Source organism: Zootoca vivipara, chromosome 1 (genome assembly GCF_963506605.1).
Source record: "Zootoca vivipara chromosome 1, rZooViv1.1, whole genome shotgun sequence".
Taxonomy (NCBI): domain Eukaryota; kingdom Metazoa; phylum Chordata; class Lepidosauria; order Squamata; family Lacertidae; genus Zootoca; species Zootoca vivipara.
The window spans coordinates 74,110,720-74,138,173 of record NC_083276.1 but is presented as its reverse complement, the minus strand read 5'-3'; the positions used below and the strand labels follow the sequence as shown (position 1 = coordinate 74,138,173).

At 43.6% G+C, this 27,454-nt stretch overlaps 1 protein-coding gene across 1 annotated transcript; it reads right to left on the bottom strand.

Annotated features, from left to right (window-relative positions):
- Nucleotides 1–203: 203 nt before the first annotated feature.
- On the bottom strand, nt 204–27,291 carry CTSD (cathepsin D). Its single transcript, XM_035121628.2, has 9 exons — nt 27,076–27,291; nt 23,903–24,059; nt 10,932–11,055; nt 8,486–8,604; nt 6,484–6,683; nt 5,514–5,636; nt 5,051–5,195; nt 3,669–3,767; nt 204–3,073 (listed from the first exon to the last, which is right to left on the bottom strand). The coding sequence occupies exons 1-9, from the start codon at nt 27,135–27,137 to the stop codon at nt 2,903–2,905; spliced, it is 1,200 nt and encodes a 399-aa protein (XP_034977519.1). The 5' UTR covers nt 27,138–27,291; the 3' UTR covers nt 204–2,902.
- Nucleotides 27,292–27,454: the final 163 nt, after the last annotated feature.

The window sequence follows — 27,454 nt, the reverse complement described above, 5'->3', positions numbered from 1 at the left end:
GGGACGGGGATGTAATCACCCTTGAACTTTTTTTCAAAATAAAGATGCACAGGATTATGCTGTGAACATAATGACCTATGCCTTCTCTGCCATTCTGGATTAGTCTTGGTTTTTCAGCCAGTTTGGACATTGCTTGTACTGAACGGATAATCTGGCTCCTTGGGAAAATACCCCCCAAACCACTCAAATGATGACACAAGATAGAATGTAGAGGAGACAAATTTATTTTTTCATTACAATTTTTCTATGACAAATTGAGTGGAGATCAGCTACAACTTGCATCTGCCCAACAGGAGAGCCACAAGAGCATTTTACACATTTAGAAAAAGCAAGCAAAAACAAGGGGAGAGTAGCAAGCTACAGATCCAGCAGCTCTAAATGTATTCCAAACAAACGGATTCCTGTACTTGACCTTCCAAAGGTCGGCAGAGAACGCTCTCCTCCTTTATAGACTATATCACACGCCTTTGAAAGGGGTGGTGGTGTTAGGCTGCTGTTAGCAGTTGCCTCTAAGAGACTGAAACATATACTATTACCGGCCAATCAGCCCACTCAGTGCTAATGAGCGAGAGATACTTTTATATATATATAATATACGGCATTCATGATAAAATTTCTTCAAGACAAAAGACTTGTGTCCAATCTTATCCTGATATGAATGACCACCTAAAGAAAATTTAAGACACTTTCTATACAGCTTCTCTTAAGAAGAACTTTGGGCACTTAAGTTTGAAATGAAAGTTCCTAGAGTATTTGTACTTGATATTACTCAGTGAGAAGCTATTCAATGACCTTGAATTACTAGTTCAGGGTTGAAGACTTTTTTTAGATGTTTTAGACTGCAACTCCAACCAGCCCCAGTCAACATGGTGGGCACCAGGTTGGGGAAGGATGCGACAGTTTTAATGACATCTCCAATATACTTCTGTATCTTTCACAAGCTTACAGACACACCATGGTTTTTGAATGGCAGCATCTTGTTAGCAATTCCCAAGCAGGTATAGCTTTCTCTAGATATCCTGATGCTTATCAGCATTCCAAAGTATTCAACCCAACCAGGAGGGGGGGGTTGGTTTGTAGTCTAGGACATGCAGCATATTCACAAATGTATGTTCAAATTCCTGATGCCTTTTACTCTCCCGTGTTCACCAGCTTTTCTATTGTGTTGCTCTTCTTGAACCAGATTTCATCTAGTTTAAAATAAAGCATCTTCAGCGAAGTGTGCTTGGCTCTGCATCAGAACAGCTCTTTGTTTAATCTAAAAGTTGTGTTCTGTGTTATCCGTGCTGTCTCGCAACCTTAGGGCTGGGGTCCAAAATATCATGGAACATTTCAAATTTATCTAAAAAGATACCGGAAGACTTCATTTACCAAGCCAACGATGACGTTCCAGTTTGCTCAACTAACATCTACCTAGCTTATCTCCACCTCCCTGTCCTGAAGGGCTGCTCCATGCGTTCTGCTTGCCAGGCCAAAATCAGGCACCAATGCAGAAGCAGCTCTTTTTATAAAACACTTTTCATAAAAGTCTAGGTAACCAGAATCTCTCTGTGCAGAGTTGTTCATACAATTTGGGATCCTAGACCCAGCTTCTCATAGCAGAGTAAGTTTCGTAACGGCGGTGGGGAACCCTTTTGGCCCGGCGTGCCAGATATTCATCTTCCCACAACCCACAGGTTAACTCTTGACAGGAGGATGATCCTGGCCACCTGCCAAAGTTGGCCCATGGGGTTGGAGGGAGAGTGTGACCAAGCAGGATTCAAACCCCTGCTTGTCAGCTGATGAGCAGGAAGATCAGTCCTGCTTTCTGCAAGGGCAGATTGAACCCACCCCACACCCAAGGTTCCCTGTTTTATCAAGGTTTCCTATCTACAGGATTTTTCTGTACTGGCAGCAGTACTGAGATATGAGTGTCAGAGTAGCTGTGATTTGATTTAATAGTGGGGTGTGGGGAGACGCCTTATTTGACAAGTTGATGCATCTTGTCAATTATGGAATTATGTAAGGTTTGAGAAACCAAGAGAAAGAAGTTGTAACAATGTCTTGCGTAACTACAGTACCTGAATGGGGTCACTCAGACCAAAATCAAAACTGTGGCTGTTTATAAAATATGAGATGGGAGAACCCAATCATACCTTATAGAAATACCCATTTCCAGTTATAACTTCCCAAGGACTCTCTACTCATTGGAGCCCACCTAACCCAAAGTGGTGTGGACCTGCTACATTTCTTTTAAAAATGCAAATCGGGACAATTTTGCTATATCCCACATCCCCACAATGCAAGAAATACTACGGGATCATTAGCCCAATGCAAATTCCGTGGTAACTTCCCAACTACCTAGCACTTCCCCCCCATAAACAACTGTGAAAGATCCTGTTCTCTATGTTGCCTTTATATATATATATCAATAAATTAAAAATGGGGAACAGCTAGGCAAGTGAATCTAAGAAGATTTCTCTTTTGGAGCGAATAACAGAATCGTAGGATTGGAAGGAACACCAAAGGGTTCACCTAGTCCAATCCCAAGCAACTGTGTTAATTTAAATATGGTATTTATAGTTCTTATGCTTAAAAAGGGATAGCATGTCAAGTAGCCAGATGTTTGAAGAGCTCATACAATGCTGGGGCTCCTTAGGTACGTTTTTATTATAACTTTTCTATGGCCTGTGTCATTCGAGGAAGGAAGTGTTTGTTCAATGGTCACTACCGTAGTAGCTTTTCAGATTATTATTATTTTTTAAAGATCTCTGCTCCTTATTTAAATTTTAAAGTGTCAATTTTTTTTCCTTTTAACTTTCCTAATTTTGTTCCTAATGCCTACAAGAGACAGTAGAAAACTCCAGTGTGTTTGTGAGTGAATTTGGAGAGAGAGACTGTAGGAGGTGGTTGTCAGTTGCATTTACGCACTGCCGGAACATTTTGCAAAACCGACGGCATCATTATCTCGATCGAACACGGTGTAATAAGGGCCGATGAAGACATCACCCAGGATCCAAAGAGGTCCACCAGGTGGTGGGACATCCAAGCCTGAAAATCCACTCAAGCAAAGAGTTTCTCCTTGAACAGTAACCTACAAGGAGAGAAAAGAAGGTGAGTGAGTGAGCGAGAGCATATTAGTTTTCTCTGTAGTTGCATTTTGTTTGCTTCCTTTTGCAGTTTAGTGTTCAGGAGCACCTAAAAAGCCACCAGTTGTTGAAGAAGATCATGCATACACTCCCTCTTCAATGTAAAAAAAAAAAGCCCAAACATATCCTTGTAGAAAAGTAGTGGTCAAGCAATGTTTTATAGATGTTCATTGACGACTTAAGCAGCATTTATTGTCCCCCACAATATTTATTAGTTTTCAGTCCTCTTCCTGCTCCTCCCCCCGTTTGGAAAGAATTTGCTCACTAATCCTTCACTTAAGTAATTGGTATGCAATGAGAGAACTCAGTCTTAATGTTTAACTAACTACAATGTAAAAAGACACAAAGGCAGAGTCCATTGCGCTTTTAAGAGTCCTCGCCATTTCCCCGAAGTGCATAGGATCCAGTGCAGATATAACAAATCTATTACTAGATGCTGAATGCACATCAATAAAAGCACCCGGGGGACCCAAAATTGCTGTGTCTGGGATAGGTTGGTGAGCATTCTTAGGATGATCTCAGAAACAGTTTTGAACTTACCTTCAAGGCATATTGATCTGGAGTGAGGGCATAGGATTTCCCTCCCAGGACCAAGTTCACAGTGGGAAGGGAAGACAGCTTATCACACGGAAGCATGTACTGAAAAAGAAAAAGAAATCGGAAGTATAAGAACCTTGTGGCAGAGCTATGAATTTTGAATCCTGAAGGTGTGTAGACAAGAACTAGCTAATGACTCCTACACTCCACACTTCTCCCTAAAAGGGACTTGTTTAGGCTCCTCCTCCTCCTCTTCTTCTTCTTCTTCTTCTTCTTCTTCTTCTTCTTCTTCTTCTTCTTCTTCTTCTTCTTCTTCGAACAGGGGCACCCCTTGGATTTTTTCCCTGCTGGCAACAAACATCTTGCCCCCATCTGCAGTACAGGGGCAGCACTGAGCCACTGCTCATTGTTAGAATTACAGTGAAAGTTAAGTTCTCTATAAAAAATCCCAAACATTACTACTACTACTACCTCTTACACTCCATTAGTGCCACATTCTGATGCCTTTCCCACAAAAAAGCCGTATATCTGGGCAGTTAAAGAGATGGAAGATCCATATCTTGAGTGGACCTGCCTTGCTGTACCTTTTAAGAACTACACAGACAGGAAATTTATCATTATACAGCAATTCTCAAAGTGGTGAAGCGGCAGCTGAAGCTGAACGTAGCAGAATTTCTCCTCCTATGCTATTGGCTGAGGGAGTTCTCTTAGACCCGGCTTACACAGCATGCAGGCTACAAATAAGCCCTTTGTGAGTGTTAAGGGTTCAGCCCTCCCTTGAGCCACATTTTAAGCATTCTTCCCTCAGCCACTGGTCTGTTTGCATGTCATGACAGGGTGTCGTTGGCGCACCTGCAGAGGCTGCTGATCACAGGCATGCTAACATTACGCGCAAGTGCCTATGTGAAGGGCAACATGTGGAATGTTGACACTGTAAGAAGTCCTGAAAATCCTCTGATGGTGGAGGTGAGGTGGAAGGAAGGTAGGGCGCACAGAACTTATTATGGCCAATTCTTCCTAAGCAGGTTTGGTTGTGAGGGGGGGGGGAGAGAGAGCTGCAGTAGTGTAACATAAAGGTCACCCAACATATGAACTGCTTTGAACTGGTAACCGAGCTGCTTTTGAGGTAGCAATCCAAGCTATTGGCTGTATTTGAACCCAATCGAGACCAAAACCAATATACAAAAAGCCCTGCTAAAGAACCTGTGACCCTTCAGATGTTGGACTCCCAGTGTGGCCAATGCGTGGAGTTGAGTAGAGCTGGAGTCTAACAACATCTGGAGGGTCCCAGGCTAGCCAGCCCTGATAGAAACAGTAGTCGGGCTGCACATACGGACGTCCCAACATTAGACCCACCACCTCACCCCATCCCCACTTGTAGTTACCTGTCCTTTAATGATTGGCTTAGCTCCAATGGCTTTCTGCAGTTGCTTAATTTCGTCTGTTGGGCCTGTAATGAGGGAGGTCCCTGTGTCTACAATAGCTTCACAGCCATCTTTGCACACAGTCAGGCCATTGCCAACGTCAACCCTGGAAGAAGACAACAATTCCCAGATTATTATTTTTAAAAAAGAATTCAATTCTATCCACCTTTGCGCAACTGGGTGAAGCAATATCCTCAGCATTGGGGACTGAACTCCTTCTGTGCTACATGGCACAGCATGGAAGATTTTAGGAGAGTGGGTTTTTCTTTCTTTTCCCCCTGGAGTCCTCGTTTACCGCACCCCCTACATGGTGTTACACAGCTCCCATTGGGGATATAGAACAACGCTTTGTTGCAGGCAATTTATATGCTAATAAACTATGGACCCCCTTGTGCACCTGTGAAACAAAAGATAAACAACTCACTTGTCCATGTGGATCTGCCAGTAAGCTTTGCGAGTGACGTTCACCCAGGTGAAGTCCCCAGTATAATATTGTGGGTCCACGCCACCGAAAAGCAATTCACCTCCAGTGGCTGCTTTCGGATCCCTAGAAGACACAGAATACAAGTGGAGACAGAAAGCATTAGTACAAAAACGGAGGGGGATCCATAGCTTCTGAGCAATATACTCAATGAACTGTGGAAATGTAAAGCAGAAAAAGCACGCAAGGACAGGGTTACAGAAGTGATGCCGGACAGGGAAAAGGCCCCCAGAATCCAAGAGAAGCAATGCCATCCTTTGTGTACTCGGCATGTTTCTTTAAGACTGGATTTCAACAGCTCTGCTATCCTACCAGTGATAAAGCCCAAACTGAACTCAACAGATATCTCCCCAAGTAAAACATGCACTAGATTAGGTGGCAATCCTTTATCACGCACACCATGATGGTCTATCTAAAGAGCTCAAGACTGGTCTGTGTATGGTTTCCCATAGGGCTCCACTGCAAGCCTTCAGACCATTCTGAGCCTGCACCTGTGTCGTGCTCATATGATGCTGCAGGACTCTTTATTCATGATCAGGTGATTTGCACAATATGGTAATCAATGTTATGCACTGATTTTTTGTGTGCAAAGTACTGTACTGTACTGTGGTTTTTTTTAAAGAATAAAGAATTGGGTGTGAGTCACAAGACAGAAATGAGTCAAAGGATATCAGGACATTTCTAAAAGACAAACAGGAACTTCTTCCCCGTTCATCACACCCTGATATTCCCTCTTTTCCTAATGGATGCCACACATAATCTTTCCATCTTCTTAAAAGGGCTTTATCTTTACGTAGCAAATGTAGGCACTACCTACCACATGTATGAAATAATTAAGACGTTCCTTTTGGGGATGGAAAGGCCTTTCCCTTTGGTCCTTGGCACACAAGTTCAAGCAAGGTTACATTCTCACCTGTTTAGATAAAAGGAAAATATGTTCTTTTCCATTAGCTGCTGCTCAATTGCATTGTCAAAGAAAGGCTTCACTTTATCCACGGAGATCTTAGGGTATGCCAGGCCAAGGATGCCATCAAACTTTGCAGCAATGAAAGTGATACCAGGCTGCTTGACAGCTTCACCGAACAACTGATTCTGGACAGTCAGGTCACCAATCTGGGTGAGAGAGAAAAGGGGAGGTTGGGAGAACCCAAAACATACACATTTACACCATTATTTGAACAAATATGGTATCATTCCCCTGGTAGTAAGATTAAAAACATGCTCAAGTGGTGCCAGGATCTCTCCCTTCTCAATACATGCCATATAAAAGCACATGGAACAAACAGAGCAATCTTGAAAAACATAAATGCTGATAAGGAGTTGCCTTCTTAGAAGCCATGCAACTTCCATTATCATCTCACTATTGTATTCATTCTGTAATTTTTAAGTGATTAAACTGCTTTTTCTAAAGCTCAAGGCTGTGAGCAACAAAAGCAAGTGTAACAAAAGCCCACAAACACAGAATACAGGAACTAGACACAGACCCAAACGGTTGCTGAAAAGAGGAAGTTTTATCACCTCTCTGAAATCGCAGAGATGTTAAGGTCTGAACTTCCCCCAGGCAGCAATTTTCAAACCTTGAGAGTGACTGTGGCAACAGCTCTGCTTTTCTCTGCTCCTGTCCTTCCTTGCTTCTGAGCCACAAAAGTGAGCAATACCAGGTGATCTGACCAAAGGCGGCACAGAGTGTGGGAAGGAGAAAGAAATACCATCCAGGGCTTCACATGCATTAATCTAGACTGTTTCTTCTCCACTCAATTTATGACCAGATATGATGAAACTGTGAGACTTGGCAAAGATTTTGTTTGGTATGTCAGAATTGTTCTTTCTAATCTCTTGTTTGTCTCCCTCACTATTAACATTCAAGAGGAATTTTAAAAACATCTCTGCTCACCCAGGCATTTGATGGTTGAAAGATACTGTTCCTAGCGACCCTGAAATTATTAGATGTGAGGACATGCGGCTATTTTAATATGGTTTTAGATGCTCTCAAAGATGCTTTATTTTTTTAATTGTGCTGTTATATTGCTTTATGGTTTGCCCCCCTAATTGCCTTTGGGGGGAAGGGCAGGACAAAAACTTAGTATATGATTATGATTATTCTGAATTTACTGCTCTGTTAGCCAACACTCCTAAGAATAAGAAAGGACAAGACAACTTTGCCCTGTAAAAGTTGCTTCATCAGCCAGTGATTACATGCATATCATAGTTAAGTCTCCCTTGCTCCCCTTTCTTTATAACGAGACACAACGGCTGAAGCTTTTTCAGAAACTAAGTTTCAGTGCTTGGTGCTAAATACTGCATAAAATAATCGTATCACCCTACCGTAGTCTAGCAACTTCCATAAACTAAAACTGGACAAGTACAGGCTCCCTTAAGGCCACAGCAGCTGTAGTTTACTTTAGGAGGATTGGGAATAAACCAAAGCAATTCTTTCCATACACATGTGGCTTTAAAACTGGCCACTAAAGATGGCAGGCTCATAGAAAGGACTGGCAAAGAGAGCCTCTGGGGCCTTTCACAGCACACCACAAGAAAAGTTGTTTTAAGGTGCAGCCACGGGACAATAAATTTGAAACTAACTTCTCCTACCTTGTTTATATATAAATACCACAATGCTGTCATTTACTTGCTTTGCATCTTGAAGAATCAGGAGTTGCTCTTACTACCTTTCTGAAGAAGCAAAACAAACCCACAGTGCTCAGCATAAAAGCTGATCACTGTCTAGGCAATCTATGTTTTGTGGAAAGCACATCCCATATGCCTCACGAACTTTTGGTACTATCCCCAGGAGTTCCTATCACACCGCAATATTTCAGTACTCTTGTATGGTGGTGGTGGTAGGCTGTTGTTGTTTTGCTAAACACTCAAAGGTTTAACAGATTTGAGAAGTGAATTATTGGTGATGTACTAACCGTTACATGATCTTGGCTGAGAAATCCTGACAGGCTCCCAGTACCATAATGGATGGCAAAGTCTGTACCATTTTTCACATACGAGCTGGACTTGGAAGAATCGTATTTGTGGTGCAGCACTGCAGGGGGGGAAATAACACAACACACACACATACATAAATCCAGTTTTCACCAACTTGGAACACTTGACCAATCTTTGTGGAGACACCAACTCTGTGTTCCAGACCAAACAGAAACTAAAAGCCAATTCATAACCCCTTCCTCGCAGCTTTTTAATTAGTGTTAGGAACCAGTTTTGCACCATTTAATTATTTGGAGGGAAAACAACAATTGGTTTTCATTACGTTCAGTTTTCTTGATTCCTGTATGTAAATACATTACATTCAAGAAACAAGCAAAAGGCAACTGTGCTTTGATGCAGACCTGACTTAGAGATGCACTTGATGACCTCATGCTGGAACCCCCAGAATGGATGTAGTCTTTATTCTGGAAGAGGAAACCCAGGACAGACATGGACACTACCCACCCTGTAGTGTCACTTATCAGCCAACAAACCAGAATATGGAAAATTACAGGTTTCATTTCAAAAGAACTAATTTCTAGGTCAGCCAAATTGTTCTGAAGGGCTTGAGTGAAATATTGACTGATAGCAGGTAGCAAGGTTACTGCTAATCCCAATTATGTGCAAGATTAGGGACTGCTGGACTGGACTCATTTTATAAATGGAGGCCATGGTTACTTAATAATCACAGCTGTATCGCCTCCTGAACATCTTAAGTGGAGAAGCAGTGAAGGAAGTTACTATTTCTACATCTAGACAGCATATGAACCCAGCCTTCCTCTATAAATTGAACTTTTTATGCCATGTCCACAATGGTATAGAGGATGTTTAGGTAAGCAACTACAGTTAAATCATAGCCTACAGAGGCTTCTGGAGAAAGGTGGTCTTTACCAAAACTTAGCTAGATCTGGCATGGTTGTAGCACAACAAACTCTGCCTGTTTCAAGTCCCATCTGCTGGGAAGAATAATTTTTCATTCCTCTTGAACTAAAGGGACTTCCAGAATAGGGTAGAGCGACTGCCAACATGCATCTCTTTACCTGAAAGCATTAGCACAAGTACTTTCTAAAGCTCTTCGAATACATGGAGAATTAAGTGGAGATCCAATTTGGCTGCTAAATTGGATTTGGAAAGTGTATTTTGGGATTCAAGTACACCTGGCAGGTTCGTTTCTTGAGGATCCCCAAGACATGAAAAACCAGGGTACATGTGCTGAGCTCACACACTTTTCAAGAGGGTTGAAAGTGGTTTGAGGGGCTTCATTTCCCATGATGCAGACTTTTTATTTGTTCCATGCATTTCTAGTCAAACGGGTTTTACAGAATAAAAGCTCGCAAAACCAGCTGGGTGTGCATAACAAGAGTAGAACTCCCTCTTTCAAACCACCTTTAATAAAGTCATTATCCGTTTTCCACCTAAAGCAAGGGTGGCTAACAAGCAGCCCTGCAACTACTGCTGGAATAAAACTCGCCATCAGCCCTCACCAGCATGGCCAGTGGTCCAGGATGTTTTAAAACTCCCATCAGTTTCAGCCAGCGGAGTTGCTGTGCACAGGTAAGTTCAGAAGACGTGATCGCCGTGATCTCTACCAATGTGCACAAGGGTCTCATCACATGTAGAAACAAGCTGCATTTAATTCAATAGTCAGGGGAGACTCTTTAAACTGGTTAAGAGATGGCGTATATTTTATCATCACTTTAGGTGTTCAGAGGGGGAAAAGGTGGAATGATCAGCAGACCTGTGTTGCCACCAACTCTGTTTAAGTGCTTTGACAGATCCTCTGGGAAAAAGGGTGAAACAAAATAAGAACAGTGACAGATATATCTGGCTGACCGGTTTCCAACGTGCTGAAGAGCATGCATCCCAGGAGAGAGAAGTACACTTCTTTGCCTCTCAAGCAATGGTCAGTTGAATCAAAGTATTGTTAAAAAGCAGCAAGGAGTAGGGAGTCAAGTTGGAAGCAACATTAAAAAAAACAGTGGACAGGAAGTACCAGGCTTCTCAAAATGAAGTACAGTGGTACCTCGGGTTACAAACTTAATTCATTCTGGAGGTCAGTTCTTAACCCAAAACTGTTCTTAACCTGAGGTGTGCTTTTGCTAATGGGGCCTCCTTTTGCCGGTGTGCCAGTGGCGCACGATTTCCATTCTCATCCTCGGGCACAGTTCACAACCCAGAGCAACTACTTCTGGGAGTTTGTAACCCGAAGCGTTTGTAACCCGAGGTACCACTGTACACAATCAATGATATGGCAAATAATTTTTTTTTTAAAGTTAGTCATTTTCATGCAAAGTAAGAGCTTGGCTTAGGCTTTTATCACATAAATACACGATAGAGGATTGATGGATGGTGCTACTTAAGTCAGTCAACTGAAGAGTTACTTACGGCAAGCAATGTCCAACAAGTGGCAGTGGACAGAAGGCACCCAGAGGTTGGAAGAGCCAGTGTCGAAGACCACAGTAAACTTCTGTGGGGGTGTCCCAATGCCAATCTCTCCATAATACTGAGCCTGCAAAACGAAAGTTGAGATGAGAGGATGAAAGGTAAGAAGAACATTCCAGGCTAGCACCAGGTTTACAAAGAAATAAAAGAAGCATCACTTTCATGGTCCTGGGTTGCCAAATACAATACTCATTACCCCACAGTACGGAGGATTACTACCAAGGGATCATTCTTACCACAGTGTTCTCTATAGGATTGAGATAAGTCAGTGACTACCTCAAAAGAAGCCGCCAAGCTTACGCAACTACCCCACCCCCATGTCAAACTGCATATAGACAGAGGGAGCAGGAGTGTGCACCAGGGAGAAATAATGATCAGAGTGTCAGACCAGGAGTAAAGAGACCCAGGTTCAAATTCCCATGAAGATATAAAGCTTCCTTGGGTGTCTGTGAGCCAGTCATTCTCTCTCAGCCTGAACTACCTTACAGGTTTTCTTGTGTGGTGAAAAATGGGGCAGGATGGATGGAGGCAATGAAGGTTGCCTTTAGCCCCTTAGAGGAAAGGAAGAAGATAAAATAAAATAAAGGGAGAGCTGGCAGTATCAAGATGAGGAAACTCTAGATGCAAGTCTCATTTGCTCCCACAAGATGTTGCAATGGTCACCAGCTTGAATGTTTTTGTTATTTTTTGTGTTTTTGTGGCTTTTTTGTTTTGTTTCTGTGACTGTGTGGAACCGAGTTCAGCTCTTGGTTGATTGTGTGACTGCAGTACATTGTTTATTGCTTTCATTTTATGGATCAATGGTCCCGTTAGATAGTAAATTTCATGTTAAATTGCTGTTTTAGGGGTTGTTTTTAAAAATCTCGAATGAATTAATCCATTTTGCATTACTTTCTATGGGAAAGCACGCCTTGGTTTTGGAACACTTTGGTTTTGGAACAGAATTCCGGAACTGATTAAGTTTGAGAACCAAGGTACCACTGTAGTTATTATAAACTAACAAAGTGTTTGTCATTATGATTGGTATCACATATGGGGCTTAGATGAGGAACCTGTGGCCCTGCAGAGGTTGCTGGATTACAACTTCCACCATCATCCCCGACCATTGGCCATGCTGGATGATGGAAGAGTTAGAGTCCAGCAGAATATAGAGAGCCACATCCTTGGCTTAAACACTGCAATGTTTAATTGTCAGTGTGTTCGGAACACAGAGATGCATTATGCCTCTCCATTATCCCCGAGAGTAAGGCCTTAGCCACTCAGAGCCAAGAGATTTCACTCGAACCCTAAGAATGAATTGCTACCATACCCTTATGTGGAAGTACTAAAATGCTCTATTTGAACAAGGGCTAAGCCAGCTCTTTACTGCAAGTTCATTCCCAACATGACAGCCATCTGTCAGGAATGCTTTGATGATGTTTCCTGCTTGGCAGGGGGTTGGACTGGATGGCCCTTGTGGTCTCTTCCAACTCTATGATTCTATCCAAAAATCAAGCCAATGCTCATCCGCGATGGCCCCATGATGGATAGAACAGGATGTCACCATTCCTCTTTCCTGGTTCCCTTGGGAAAGTGTGCTTGGATTTAAAACAGAGTTTTGTATCCCAAACATGCCCAATATTTATATGCAAAACTCTCAGCAAACCTTCAAGTCACATATTGCAACAAAATGCCTAACTCCCTTTAAAGTGTGTGTAAGTATGTGTGTGTGTAGATAAGAATGACAGAAGGTGTACCCAATTTCATCCTCAATGTTTGGGTGTTACCGCCTTACAAAGTTAGATTCAAATGTCCATGGTTTGGTGACAATATTTAAACTTCAGTTGGCTCAGCCAGTAACTTCATTTTGCTTACCAGCACATGTGCTTGCCTATTCAGAGTTCCTTGGTCACAAGTGCACAAAAACTGGTGGATGAGAGGCGCTCCCAAGGCAACAGCTAATGACATGGCCAACAGCTCCACCACTCAGGGTGGGAGATGCTTTTTCATTCCTCTGGTCAAGCTACTTGGGTACAAAAATGTTACCTGCGTTCTGTGCCTACAGACTATGAAGATTAAAGGTAATTTAATCTCCTCCCTGGCATCTCACATTAAAACCATTATCGTACTAGGGTAGGGTGTGTTTTCTAACCTAGTACCTATACTAGGTTGTTGCCTGTTACTTTTAAAGCACAGCAGAGAATTAGAGGCTGTAAATCACCTTATAATTAACCAGGACTGCTGCCTTGGTATTCATTTTGTACTTAAGCAACTTATGTTTACAAAGGCCAGTGTTTTATGCAACATTTATCTGTGAGAATTCACACACACACACACACACACGGAGGAATAAAGTCCTGGGTCAGTATTTAGAAAACATTATACAGTATTCCATTCTTGTCCATGCTCCTAAAGCTAAAGTTGAGGTGCCCCATGGTCTCTACACATTTTTTTAAGTATGCAGAATCTTTGCTGCAATGCAATAAATCCTATGTATTGCTCACCTGCACTTCCTGGAATAGTTGCTATATTATGAAGTAACCACCATTCAGGCAGGAGGCTGGCAGCCTTTGCACTCAAATCAGAAGGGTAGTTTAAGTGCTTGAACAAGGAAGAGGCTCACATTCCAGATGGGAGGAATTAAGCCGTCTAGAAAGAGGGAGCAGAGTTCAACTAAGTTTTGGTCAGAGTAGACCTTGCCACATTTAATTAATTTCAATGGTTTTACTCTGAGTAAAACTGAATTGCATTCCCTCCAGGCATGGGGAACCTGTAACCCTCGAGACACTGCTGGACTCCAACTCCCATCAGCCCTAGCCAGGGATGACACAATGGGTTTGTGCTAACAGCAGCTAGATGGGTCCTGCTGTTGAATACGGTCCAACAAGTGACAGGGCAGAACTAAAACTGAAACAGCACCTATCCTACGAGAGGGCACAGAACTTGCACACTACCCCTCCCCAAGGTTTCCCCACACCCATTTTTGCTATGTGTTAAAGGGAGAACATTTGTAACAAAGGTCCATACATAAGCCTTTCTCCTCTAACACACTGAGTAAATGGAGGTTACCGGTACTTGTGTGCCTCTGTGCATCACCTATTGCTCCTCATCCCTCTCCAGGGCTGCAGCTACTACAGCGGGGAATATATTCCAGGCTCCTCCAACTTTTAAACCAAAGGGAGGGAGGCTCTCTTAGGTTTCCAAAGACGTTCTAGCAAACCATGCAGTCAGCATTTGACTCAATTGCTCGATGAGAAATAAACATGTTCCCTTTCTGCTCCAGCACAAGCACCAGTGAGTGCAAAAGTAGCAGACATGCTGAACCAACAAGGATTAAGTAGGTCTTTACGCCTTTTGCTTCCAGTGCATCTACTGACCATAGAAAGGGGGGGGAAGGGAAGGGGGAAGAGGACCTTCCAGTTGCAAAGAGCTCTTCATCTACCACAATCAATATCCTGTAGCTTGCTGAAATTTGCACTTAATGGAAGACTGCTTTGGATGTTTCCTCCCTCCTCAGCTGTCATGGCCATAGTATGCAACCGACAATAAACCTTACTTTCCTGACTTATAAAAACAACAACACAAAAACTTATTGAAGCAGGATTCCTTCTAAATTAAATTAGGTACAGCTTGCTGTTCCCATCTGCTGGCAATTGCTGCACCTCAGCACTGGGGAAAGCTGCGCCTCTTCCCATTTTTGCTGATCCAACAGCTATTACAGAAGTTCTGCCTGGAGAAAGAAGAAAGGGTGGCAACCCAACGCACATGGCATCATTTTTTTTTGGCTCCAGAACAGGTTTGTGAACTTAGCCAAGTGTTTTTCTGGCTTGAGTAGGCACAGTGCACTAATTTTTTCCTCTTGAGAACCGCAAGCATTTTTTTCCTTACTCATTTACATTTGAATGTGTTGAAAACTGCTGATGTGGAGCTACTGGTTGCTTATACCCCTCTTCAGGTACGCCTGCTAGGAGATTGCTGCAATCCACGGCAATATCTGGATTGGGATCTTCAATCTGGGATGAGCAATAATTGACTGAAGGCTGGCAAAAACAGTGTTTCTCCTCTCCTCCCTACCACTTTTGAAAGCCAACTATAAAAGGGGGACCATGAGCTGCATTGATCACAGTCTGTTAAGGCCATTTCTAAGCTGTCTGCTGCAGACGTAGGCTGCCACTATATATAAAATGCACAGAGAAACACCACACCTGCTATATATAATTCCCTAGCATTGGTGTGTCTACTGAACATTTACCTAATGCCACCGCCACATATGCATCTAGTCCACCCTGCCTCTGTTCTGCACCCCAGCCCCTAATAGTTGCACCTGCGAGGCTTAAGTGTGTGGCCATCCATGCATTATACAACTGGAATTGTAGAATTGGAAGGGAGCACAAGGCTCATCCAGCGGCCCAACCTTCTCTTCTGTCCAATGACCACAACCCTGAGATTTAGTGTCTCATGCTCTACCGCCCGAGCTATCCCTTTGCCAGTAAGGACAAGAGTTAAGAAATACATCAAGTGAAGGATTTCATATTTGGGTGGCTCACTTGAGTTAGGCAATTCAAGAGAGGAAATTCACTTCACTTTCCCCTTCCTAATATAGATAGGCCATTGTGTAACAGCCACCATTGGGACTGCTTCTAAAGAAAGATGGAATAAAGCCAAGACAGGTATGAAGCTGTTACAACACCTAAACATATTTTTTTTGGGGGGGGGAGCCTTACTCTGATTCTAAGTGATATTAATTGGAAAGCTGACTCAGAAGTGTCATGTTCTTGCAAATTGCAAAGGAGGTGGTGTTTAGAGGAGTCGCAGCAACCTGGTTAGGCGGGCTAGGCTTTAGGCTAACAGGGAGTCCCTCTAGGAAATATACAGAAGAATGATCTCCACCTGCACTTCAAGGCAGAAAACTGACAGAGTGGTTTCCTCCAACTTTAATTCTGACCACTTTAGAAAGCTGTCACAGTTACAACCTTGACCACCTTCGTAGCCTTCAGGAAGGAAGGGAGAACATCCTATCGGCCGTAAACAACAGTAGCACCCATGGACCTGCCATTTTTTGTATCCACAGAATGCGTCTAGTGGCGTTGGGTTCCTTTTGCTTTGGGTGCAAGAGGTGCTGGATTCACATCCCAGGCAAAACCTTGCACCTTTACGTTTTTATAAAGGGAGAGCATCCAGGCTCAGTCTCCAACGCAGCCAAGTAGTAGGTCTGAAAACTCTGGAGAGCCTCTGCTAGTCAGTACAGACAATAAGTGAGGTAGATGGACAATGGTTTGATGCAAGTTAAAGCAGCTTCCTTTGCAGGATGCTTCATTGTGAGAAGCTTGACTAAGCATAGCTATAAAAGCACCAGGAATAATCTCCCCCCCCCCCCCGTGTGATCAGTGCGGAGGTGGTCTGGGTGTGTCAGAGAGAGCTTCCAGCCCACTTTGAGAAGATTGCCCAAGTTTGCTATTTGCCAACAGCAGCAGTATTTTTTTAAAAAAAACAACTGACAGTAACAAGCTTACAACAGTCATGAAGCAACTTTTCCTTCCATTTTTTTCCAAATGTGTGAGGGCTGATAGGAGTTGTAGTCCAAAACATCTGGCAGGTCCCACGTTGGGTTAGTGTGCTGCCTTGTTCTGGTGTAGCAGCCAACTAGTCCAAAGCAGCCTCACTTGTAATGGTGGATCAGCATAGCTACGGGTGTGCCTCACCCTAGAGGCTAAATGCAATCTAAATTAGCACTGGGTTGTAATTTTGAAGAAGTCTTTTACAGTTCCTAAATGAGAAGTCAAAACTGCTTCCCATATTAAGCTCAACTATTAACCTATGTAAACAATCCCCTTGCTTGCAACATTCATTTAAAAGGGGGGGGGGATCTTCCAGTTGCATAATTCTAGCAGAGCAACACCCAAACTGTATGCTCCAACAGGATCTGAAATGTGCCCAGAAGAATTAAAGCTGAACATGCCAGATACAGCCACCATTTTATGCTTGCCACTAGGGAGCTGGCCTCAGGCCGCAGGGATATCCCCTCTCTCACACCAGTGGGATTCATGACAGTACAGCCACTAAGTATGTGGATAGGGGCGAGGGGTATCCCAGAAGCATTACCATTAAGTTGACCCCAAAGCACAGGCTCATCCCTGAGATTTGAATGACAGAGCAAAATGAGAACTGAAGGTATCATAATGAACTATTAACCAGGCTATCTACAGGTGGGTGGATGCCTTGCCTAGTATTTTTTCAAGCTGACAAAGGAAATATTACATTCAGGGGTCAGAAATGCAGTAGGGATCTCCAGTTCATACTGACAAAGAGAGCTGCTCCTGCAAAGTGAACTTGCACTGTGCTCTAAGTGATGACATTATAGAGCCATACAGCAGTTATCACCATTTTCAAAAGACAGAACATACCCTATCCTCTTCAGTAGAGGTTTCCCCACCTATTCCCCCCCCCCCTTCAAAGAAAGACGGATGCCATTTCCTGCTTGGACACCCACCCACCCACACATGCATACTTGGTACCCAGGCCAAATGTTAATTCATACCAACAAGGAGAGTTGGGGGAAGACTAGATATATATGATCACACAAAAAATGTAGTGTTTAATTGCATGCCCCCATAGGAAAGTGGCTATAATAATGGCCCTGTTTGAATGATTGATTAATCCTAGTTTCCTTCTGCAGTTGCTGCTGGCTTTCCCTAAGAACACAAGTGGGACCTGCAAGAAAATGTGGTGTAGAACATTTCTGTTCAGGATTCCAGCCTCCTGGAATTCCAGTTCCCCCTCCCAACAGGCAGCCAGCATTCCATGCCCACTGAGCATGCTCAAGCTTTATCAAAGCATTTTTCTGGGGTCCCTCCATGGGATTCTCCTGATAAAAAGAGTTGCCGAAACAGTGCGATTATCAGCAGTTGGTCACAGGTTACTAAAAAAGGGAGTAATTACTAGGATAGTATTTCAAAGCCATGCCACCAATAAATAGAAAATATCTAATCAACTTATGGAACACACACCTTGTTCAGGTCTGCAGTTCCATTGGAAGGCTACTTAACCGGGCAAATGAGTTAGGAAATCCAGTTGTATACATGGGGAAAACATTATCTCATGGCAAAAGGATTTATAAGCTTCTGGACTATGTGTGTGTCACAAGAGAAAGCTCATCAGTAATCTATTATTTGCACAATTATCATGTCAGGAGCTTTGTTACAGTTTATCTGTCTCATGACTAGACTTCAAAATAGATCCACAGCCCTTTTGTAGATAAAGCTAACTGAAACTAGCTGGGTTTTTGTACCACAACTGTGAACCCCCCCCCCCAAATAGCCTTATCTCCTCATGGAACAAGACAAATGGGGAGCATTGCAGGATGGGGTGGGGGGGGAAGCAAGTCTTAGATGTAACACTATTCCAAAGCTAGCACACATTCAGAGGCAGGAGGAGGGTTAAGCCTTGTTGTCATTTTTTGTTCATTTAAAAAAGTAAAAATAAATCACTGGTAGTGCAATTAAACTTTTCCAGTGCTTAAGATCTCATTTGCCATTCTTCACAAAACAGGAGAGAAGGCACAAAAAGAACCGTTTAATATATTCTGCTTGTCCCAAAAGTGAAAGCAGGGTTTTTTTCTGCATATATCTGGGAGCAACCTATTCTCTCCCATCACTTTTCTCCAAGCCTAAGCATGTTATATATTCCACTAGTTTTGAAGCTTGCAGTTTAGACCCAGTGTTTGGGAGAATGCCTACCATCTACCTGTTAAATTCAGCGACACTTACTGTTGCGGGGATATGAATAGAATTGTTTGGTGATTGGTTGCCTATTACAGCTGCTACAAATTCCGAGTGCTTCTGGTAACAGAAACACTTTAAGAAAGGCATTTGTAATTTCCAGTGTATTTCTCATCCAGTGTAACAAACCAAAAAGCCTATTATTAATAAACTTGGGATGGTCCTTGAAAGTTTCTAGATAATTATCATTTTCTGAATATACAGGGAGAAATTTAGCAGAGAAAGTCCTTGGTATATGTTCTTGGAAGGGTGCAGTATAAAGGAAGCAAAGCAAGCAGAATATCTCCTGATCGCCTTTCTCCAAGGGAAATAAGGACAATCAGGTTCGTGATGCCTGCTCTCCTCTCTGGTCCATCCTCCAATATCTTCAATTGCTCCAGTGACCTGTAGTCTGGAGGAAGTTACAGATCCTTCTCTTGAGGCGGAGAGGCACATAGTGATCCACTACCACTGGTAAATGGCCAAAACCCATGTGTTATTTCTACACGGCAGGCAATGGAAATGAGGAAAGGTATGACTGATTGAGGGTCTCGAGTAGTTTCACATCCCTGAAGAGCAACCAGTTCTGTTTCCTTGCACAAAACTCAACATAAAAAGTATACTACTACCAGCTGCATGCTGATACTAGCTTTATGTAAACTTAATTATAGGGTGGGAGGATGCATATATGTAGGAAATTTCTTTCAGTACCCTGGGTTACGGAAGGTTTTAGTGTGGCCTTGTAGCAGCAGAGAGAGAATATTGACCCTGCTCTAAGTCAGTGCAGCAGTAGCCTGACAAAAGGAGTACACAGGGGCTGTGACACACAATACAGAGCACATGTGTGCCATTTGCAACATGGCAAGAATAAAATGGCAATGCAGCCCAGCACTATTTTCTTCTTTTTCTAATAACCTGTAAAAACATTCTAGATGGCCTTCAACTCATATTAGTTTGGAGGGCTGATCTACACATTCAGAGAAGCACATGATCCAGTGCTCTTAAGATTGCAAGTATTTCAGGACACAGGTATGGGCTCAAGTGTTTAAACAGCACCCACATCAAATACCATCTGCCACTGGAAGTCAAATATGTAACGGGGAAAGATTCCAATCTATACTTCTCTCTGGTCTGCTGCAAATACATGCAATCTGATAGGTTCTATTTGTATTAACTCCAAATGTGTAAATTCAGGTGTGTGTGTTTTTTTAAAAAAAAAATATGGCATGAGACAAAGCTTTCTTCAAATAGGGTTTCGGAGCAGCCATGTATTGCATCAACCTTCACCTTGCACATTTCAACATCAAAGGTACAGCTTGATCAAACACTTCTGTCCCCCTACTTGTAGAACTTCCTTGGGATTGGCAAACAAAGAGAGGACAAGTCACAGGAGGAGAAAACTGGATGGCTGACAAGAGCCTGGGGCAGGAAGGGGGGAAGAGAAGCCAAGAGACTTGCTTTCCCAAGAGACAAGGCACACACAATTCAGAGCGCAGCAAGCCCAGGTTGCACCTCAAGCTGGAGAAGCAGCCCCCAAACTCTCAAGCTTCAGCTGCTATACTGGCCACTCACATAACTTCCCCATCTGTCACAACTCTCTCCAGACACAAGCATGTCCCTTTAGGATGTTCAGCCTGGATTTCTGCAAGTACTGTGGCCAAAACCCTCCGCAGGTCTAACAGCAGGTGTTTGGTACTTCTGAAGGAAAAACAAAAGCCACCCTCCCATATTCAGAATGCCTATCATGAACAGAACACTGATGCCCCACCCTACTACAGGCCTCAATGATTGGGTCAAGGAAGTGACTGACTGGGGCCAATTGTGAATGCAAGAATGAAGAGAAAGGGAGGAGCAAGTGTGGAGAGTGATGGGCAGAAGTTATGCAGTTAATTTCAATTCAGAAAAATGTGTACGAGGACAGGGAAAGTCAAGAGACCATATGGAAAGATCTTTATGGTCTTGTGATTTTAATTTCACAACTTTAATTAGACAATTGGATCCTACTGCTTATAGGTTTTACTGTACATTGTACAGTAATGTGGTTTTAAATAAAGAGCCCACAATAAAACTACCTTCCCATGTCAGCAGTGGCCCACTTTCAAAGACAAGGGTAGGGAAGCTTTTCTGATAGGATGGGCAAATCTTCATCTCACCCAGCCCAGCAGGCCAGTTGACAGGCATGCGAGACAGCTCACCTGCCAATCACCTGACATCAGGTGATGCTTCCCCCCTGAAGCCCTGATTCTCAGGACTTCAAAGCAAGCACATCACAGGGCTTTCAAACAGCCCTTTATAAACAGCCTCAAAGGCCTCATAGGCAGCACTTCAAAGGAGGAACCGGGTTGTTCCTTCAGTCAAGCAAGGTGTGCTCCTACCCATCCACCAGCTGATGGGAGAATGGGAAGATGCCTTCAAATGCAACACACAAACGTCCTGGGCTTCACTTCAAAGCTCTGTGGTTTAAGGAGAAATGCTGGGTGTGTGGGTACTGGAGGCACACTCCATTCTGCCCAAAGACAACCAGAAGCTTTGAACTACGAAGTCTACATTCAGATGGGTTATTAGAATACAGTTATTTACAGAAGTAATTCTATGCCATCATATCATAAAAACTTTCTATACCACCTTATCATAAAATTTTAACAGCATGTCTTGCGAAAATATAAAATGTCATTTTAATAAATAACTTTTGAAAATACAGATAATCAGTCAGGTGACTGCATGATCAGAAATCAAGTATTTTTGGTCATGAATTTAATGCCTGCTGGCATTAAAAAGTCTTCAAGAGATGCTTGAAAGTCAGAAGTGAGGATGCTTTCCGAAATAGATTCGCAGCAAGAGACCAGTGACACTAAGTGCTCAACTTCTAGTTGAGGCCAGTCAGGCTTTTTAACACAGTGTTAAAACTGGACTAGATGGTATACCAGACTCCTTCCTCCAACTTTTAAGATTCTACCTGATGATCATCCAGCAGAGCCATCCATACCAAGCACCATTTGGGCTTATTCTCACATTTGCTAAAATGATCCATCAGTTCACCACCTGTACAGTGGTACCTCGTGTTATGGACAGGATCTGTTCTGGAGGGCCGTCCGTAACGTGAAATGTCTGTAACTTGAAGCACTGCCTCTGCACAGGCGCGATTTGGTGCTTCTGTACATAGTGCAATTTAGCGCTTCTGCGCATGCGGCGAAACCCGGAAGTAACCCGTTCCAGTACTTCCGGGTTGCCGCGGGACACAACGTGAAGAGATGCAATATGAAGCGGACGCAACACAAGGTATGACTGTAGTTCTAAGCACTACTCAAAATATTTACATGTAAATTCCAATGAACCTGGATGAACTTGGTTTTAAGATTGAGCGTCACATTTAAATATGGAATATTTCCTATTACTTCTCTACTGATGCAACTTGACATCATAGCACATCACCTGTCCTAGACCAACCCAATCATGAAAATCTGCTAAGAAGTGAAAGTTGGCCGTACACACTTCCCCACTCCAAAAAAGCACTATTACCTCACCAATTCAGATTCTGAATGTATTCTGTTTATTTATCCCTTGGCTTGCAAGCCAGTATTACATTATAGCATCATTAAATCAGCAGGGAAGAGGAGAGAGGGCTTTTACAGCACTTTACAAAAAAAAAAAAAGGTTAAGAGAGGGAAGCAGACTGCAGAGACTGTAGCAAATTTCATTACAAGCTACAGTGGCCTCTTTTCAGAGTTCAGTGGTGGCACTTTCTCTGCGATTTATAAAATGGCAAGAAGAATTCAGCGGCAAGTTCCGACATCCTAGCACTGATGGGTGGTCTGCATCAAAATCCTATTAGGGAAGAAGACTGGACCAACAGCTGCTGTGAATCTTTGTTAACTGGATTAAATTTCAGCCTGTTCAGGTCTGAGTCATCCTTTTAAAGTGTGCAGGAAGTGACGTGGGGAGCAGAAGGGTTTTCCAAGAGAAATGCAAGTGAAACCAGTGGGATTGCCAGAAAACTAAGTTCTGCTCAGAAGCTTCCAGTTCTAGCCTTATACTCAGTCCTGTAACCCATGGTTATCACATTGTTAAGTCTATGCTTGGACTTTTCCTGCATGTGAAGACAGGCTGTGGCGGATTCAGCAGGCGAGACCAAGAGTGGATCCAATGGTCAAGAAGGTGGGTTCTGCATGTGCTGTAGATGGGAGTGAGGGGCAGAAGGGGCTCATAAACCTGGGAAAGTAGCCCACCTAGGAGAAGATCCTAAACCTCCGCTGCCTTGTGGGATATCTTCAGGAGAAGAAAAGGCTAAGGAGTAAACACTACGCCAGCCAATCTGGAGTGGAGACCCCAAGACGGCTGGATGGTGCATTAAACACCTCCTTCCAGCAACTCCTACAGTGAAGCTGGTGCCAGACATATTGCTTTCCTTTGGACCACATCAGGGGGGCCGAGGCGGGGGTCTTGCCTTCAGGATTTTCCATACACATTTCCCAGGCTAGGGCCCTGGGGGATGTCACTTTGATGACGCTAATGCAGCAGTTTGACATCACCCCTGGAGGCGCTCTCCACTGTCTCTTGGGACAAATGGATGCCAACAACAACAAGCCTTCACTTGCTCATTGAGAGCGTTCTTTCTTCAATCACCCAAGTCATAATGGCTATGATCTTACACATCAAGCCCTCAGGAGCATCCTCCATCTCTTATCCCGTCTTAGCTTCCTTGATTTCCTCATACCCCTCCTACACATTCCCATTTGTTTCAACAATTACCTTTGCATAAGGCAAACAGTCATTATCAGCCTGCCCTATCTCCCACAAACACATGGCTTCTCTAGAAAAGGAGGCCATGCCCCAAGGAGTGCAGTGTTTCAGTGGGAGGAGAATTCACATGGTGCCGATACACTGAAATGCTTCTGGGATGACAGCACAAGTTCTCTGCATGCCAAGCCTACCCAATGAAGAAGAGGATGTGCAGTTGTGACCCTGAAACGTCAAGTGCTAGGTGTTTACAAATACCACAATGGATAATTTTCAAGGTCTGTTTTAAATATGACCTTCTCCCTAATGGTTTTATTCACTGGGACAGACAAGGACAATAGCAGGGTTCCAGGATATTGTTCTACCACACAGATCCCAGTCACCAAGAAGGAAGAAACAGTCAAAGCATTAGGAGGAGTGACAATCAACTACTATACTTACATCCATGTAGTTCTTCAAAGTTTCTGGGGTTGGTGCGCCCACATCAGCGCCCCCAAATTTGTACTTCAGCATTTCCCCCAACTCATTCAGGTCTTGGACATTGGTCCCATATTCTGTGTAGATGCTGCGCATGGAGGGGAACTTCTTCAATGGAATTCTGTCAAGCAGAAATGATTTGGGGACCATTATCAATATTATCTAGCTTCAATTACACAGCCAAAGATTACGGTATCTCAGAAAGGTTCAAAAGAAATACATCTCTCTTTGCAGCAAATGCAGCAACTTTCTCTTTTGTCTTCATATCAAAAGAACAAGCAGCCAGGTTCTCCATTGGGGTTTGCTTACTGACATGGCTCCTGTGAAGTTCATGGATCCTTGCTAGCCTACCTCTACAGGGAATTTGGCAGGATTTATGGGAACCTCCCTACTGGATCCAGTTTTGAAACTTGATTTCATTTTTTTAATATGTTAGATTATGCTGGAAGGCTATCCTCGGGGAAATTTGCTATGCAGCTTTTGATTATAATACTCTTAAATGGCACCTTTCATCTGCAGATACCAAGCAGCTTTTACAGCTAACAAACAAATGTACCAAAAGATAGTAGATTAACAACTGAACACATCCTGCGCCTCATCCCTTTTATCACCCAAAGAGCCATATCTGTGCCCCAACAGAGTATAATAACAACTATACTTCCTCTTATAATGTGCACACACAAGGGAAGGGCAAAGTGGAGTTATCTTTCCCACCCTGGAACTTATCGTGGGCATTTGAAAAGTTTTTTTAAAAAAAAGTTTTGATCAACTGACTGAAATACACTTGACCTGAGTACAGTATTGACTTGATTAGAACAAACATACGCTAATCAGCAACAGATCTGATACACTGCTAGTGGCACATTAGTTTGTTTTCACTGGTTCATAGCTAACAACCACTTTTATACAAAAGAAACTAACTAATATAATAATAATAATAATAATAATAATTTATTATTTATACCCCGCCCATCTGAGTGGGTTTCCCCAGCCACTCTGGGCGGCTTCCAACAGAAATATTAAAATACACTAATTTCTTAAAGATTAAAAGCTTCCCTAAACAGGGCTGCCTTCAGATGTCCTCTAAAAGTCTGGTAGTTGTTTTTCTTTTTGACATCTGGTGGGAGGGCGTTCCACAGGGTGGGTGCCACTACCGAGAAGGCCCTCTGCCTGGTTCCCTGTAACTTGGCTTCTCGCAGCGAGGGAACCACCAGAAGGCCCTCGGCACTGGACCTCAGGGTCCGGGCAGAGCGATGGAGGTGAAGATGCTCCTTCAGGTATACTGGACCGAGGCGGTTTAACTTATTGCAAAAAGATAAGCTACCACCTGGCATTCTTTGCTTCGTGGAATATTTGAAGACGGTGAAGCAATTGTCTACTAACAATAACTGACCAGTGTGTTGGCCAACCCAGCATAAAGCAAGAGACTGCCCCCACTGCAGATTCTCTGCAATGCATGGAGGCAGGGAAGGTAAGCATGTCTCATTCTGCTGGGTATTCAGAGACAGGCAGCCAAGAGATACTTATGGTCACCAGTGCTGAAACACTTTTGTGGATCTCAGGAGATGAAGTGACCTATTTAAATTACGGTATGTCTGGTTCTCAGAATGCCCCCTTTCTATGGGTATGGCCCTTTCTGAAATAATTCAGTCTTGTTTGCAACTGGTTATGGCTCATGTTTTTAGCTGTTTCAACATGACTGGAACAGGTAGTACCACCAGGAAGCAAAGATTGGGAAAGCTATAACTTTGGTCAAGTTAGACCCAAGTTTTAAAGCACTGCCAACCACGTAGGAGGCACTTTCTACATGTCAGAACATCAGCCACCAAACTCGTTTGCTCACCATGAACCTGTGATGGCGTTAGTCTTTATCCGAGTACCATCTCTTCAAACAGGTGTCGTCTAGTGTGTGTGAAAGCAGGGGTGGGGTGGGGTGGGTGTGAGAAACCAAGTGAGCATTTTACAATGCCTGTGCCTATAAAAATCTAGTCTTGGAGCTGTGTTTCTTATGTGATCCATCAGTGGGGCACTATTTCAATGTTCAAGGCTCCTTACCTCAAGCACTTGGTGCTTGCAGTTTTTCTGAAAGTATAAACTAAGCAGTGCTTTGGCATTCACTAGATTAAGGCTGGGTTATTTGGGGGTTGGTTTTTTTGGTAACATCTCCTATTGTTCTTCACCAATTCTATTGTTTTATTCTTTTTGTAAACTACTCTGAGGTTGCTGTTTTTATAGTCAAGCAGTATATAAACTGTATATAAACTCTCACGCTCAAGTTGCAACCCTTGGTACAGTAACATGGAAGTAACCCTCACCAAACTAACTGGGTCTCTCAGAAAACCATCTTGTCAACTTGCCTACAGAGCATAATACCTCCTGAGGGTGTTACTTCTTCCAATAACTAACTTCCTGCCACATATAAACTAAATCTTGGTTTGCACAAATTTTGATGCCCCCCCTCCATTACATTTTATATGGAGTTGACATATAAAAGCCAGGAGTATCACAAAACTGGGAGGGTACCAAGGGGGTGGCAGAAATTATACCCAGACAGCAACAGCCTGTATTCTTTGCTACATCAGCCTACAACCCAAACCTCTTACAAGGAACTGAATTTCGTGAAGTTTTCTTAAAAGATAAAACATGCTCGGAGGGGAGAGGCCTACCAGCATATTTGGGCACATGTACACACGGATCCAAGCTCCCTGGAGAGCGCATTAACCCTCCTTTGGGGCTGCCCCAACCTCCCTTTTAACCGAACCCTCGTCACTCCCCCTTCAAGAAAAGGATCTTGCTCGCTCGTCTGAGAGCCCGTGCAACCGGGCAGATAACAGCAGAGGCGCCCGGCCCCTCCAGATCCCGCCAGGCTACAAATCGAGGGCAGCACGCCACGAGCTGAACTTGACGGAGCCCTCGAGATGTCCGCTCTTTCCGGACACGCCCTCCCGGGTGAGAAGCCGTTGATCAGCAGACACGGGGCTCCATTTTACTCTAAACACAACAACCCTGCAGTTTCCTCCAGAAGGTTGCAAAGCTTTTCTTATCTCCCCCCGCCGCCCCCTCTTCTTTCCAGTCTCCTCCGCCAGCCAAGGAACCCCGAGCGCTGAGCGACTGTGCGAGAGGAAGGCGACCCTCACCTGATGAGCGCCGAGCTAGCGACCACCAGGGACGCGAGCAGGATTAAAGAGCGGAGCCCCATGGCGATGGCGGCTGGGCTGGATCGTAGCGACTCTCAGGTACCGACGGGGAGCAGGTGCGCTTCTCGTGCTGCTCCAAGTCCGGTCTGTTTTGCAAACCCGCAGCCCTCCCGGTATTAAGGGCAATGACTGAGCAATACAACCCCGTGACTGCTTGGTCAGCTGACCGCCCGAAATGTGCAGCTCTAGGAGTCACGTGGCCCCCCAGAGGAGGAGGGGGAAGGTCTTTAACCCTGTAAGTGCCTGCAGATACCGGGAGGCAGGAAAAGCTGAGCCAAAGAAAGCACATGCCTGTTTACGCACATGCGATTTCCGCGAG

Excerpts from the sequence above, each read along its gene's own strand:
- CTSD (XM_035121628.2), bottom strand. The coding sequence starts at position 27,137 with ATGGGGCTCCGCTCTTTAATCCTGCTCGCGTCCCTGGTGGTCGCTAGC. Across the intron at positions 24,060-27,075 it reads GCTAGCTCGGCGCTCATCAG|AATTCCATTGAAGAAGTTCC; the intron begins GTGAGGGTCGCC and ends TCTGCTTGACAG. Across the intron at positions 3,074-3,668 it reads CAGATCAATATGCCTTGAAG|GTTACTGTTCAAGGAGAAAC; the intron begins GTAAGTTCAAAA and ends CTCTCCTTGTAG.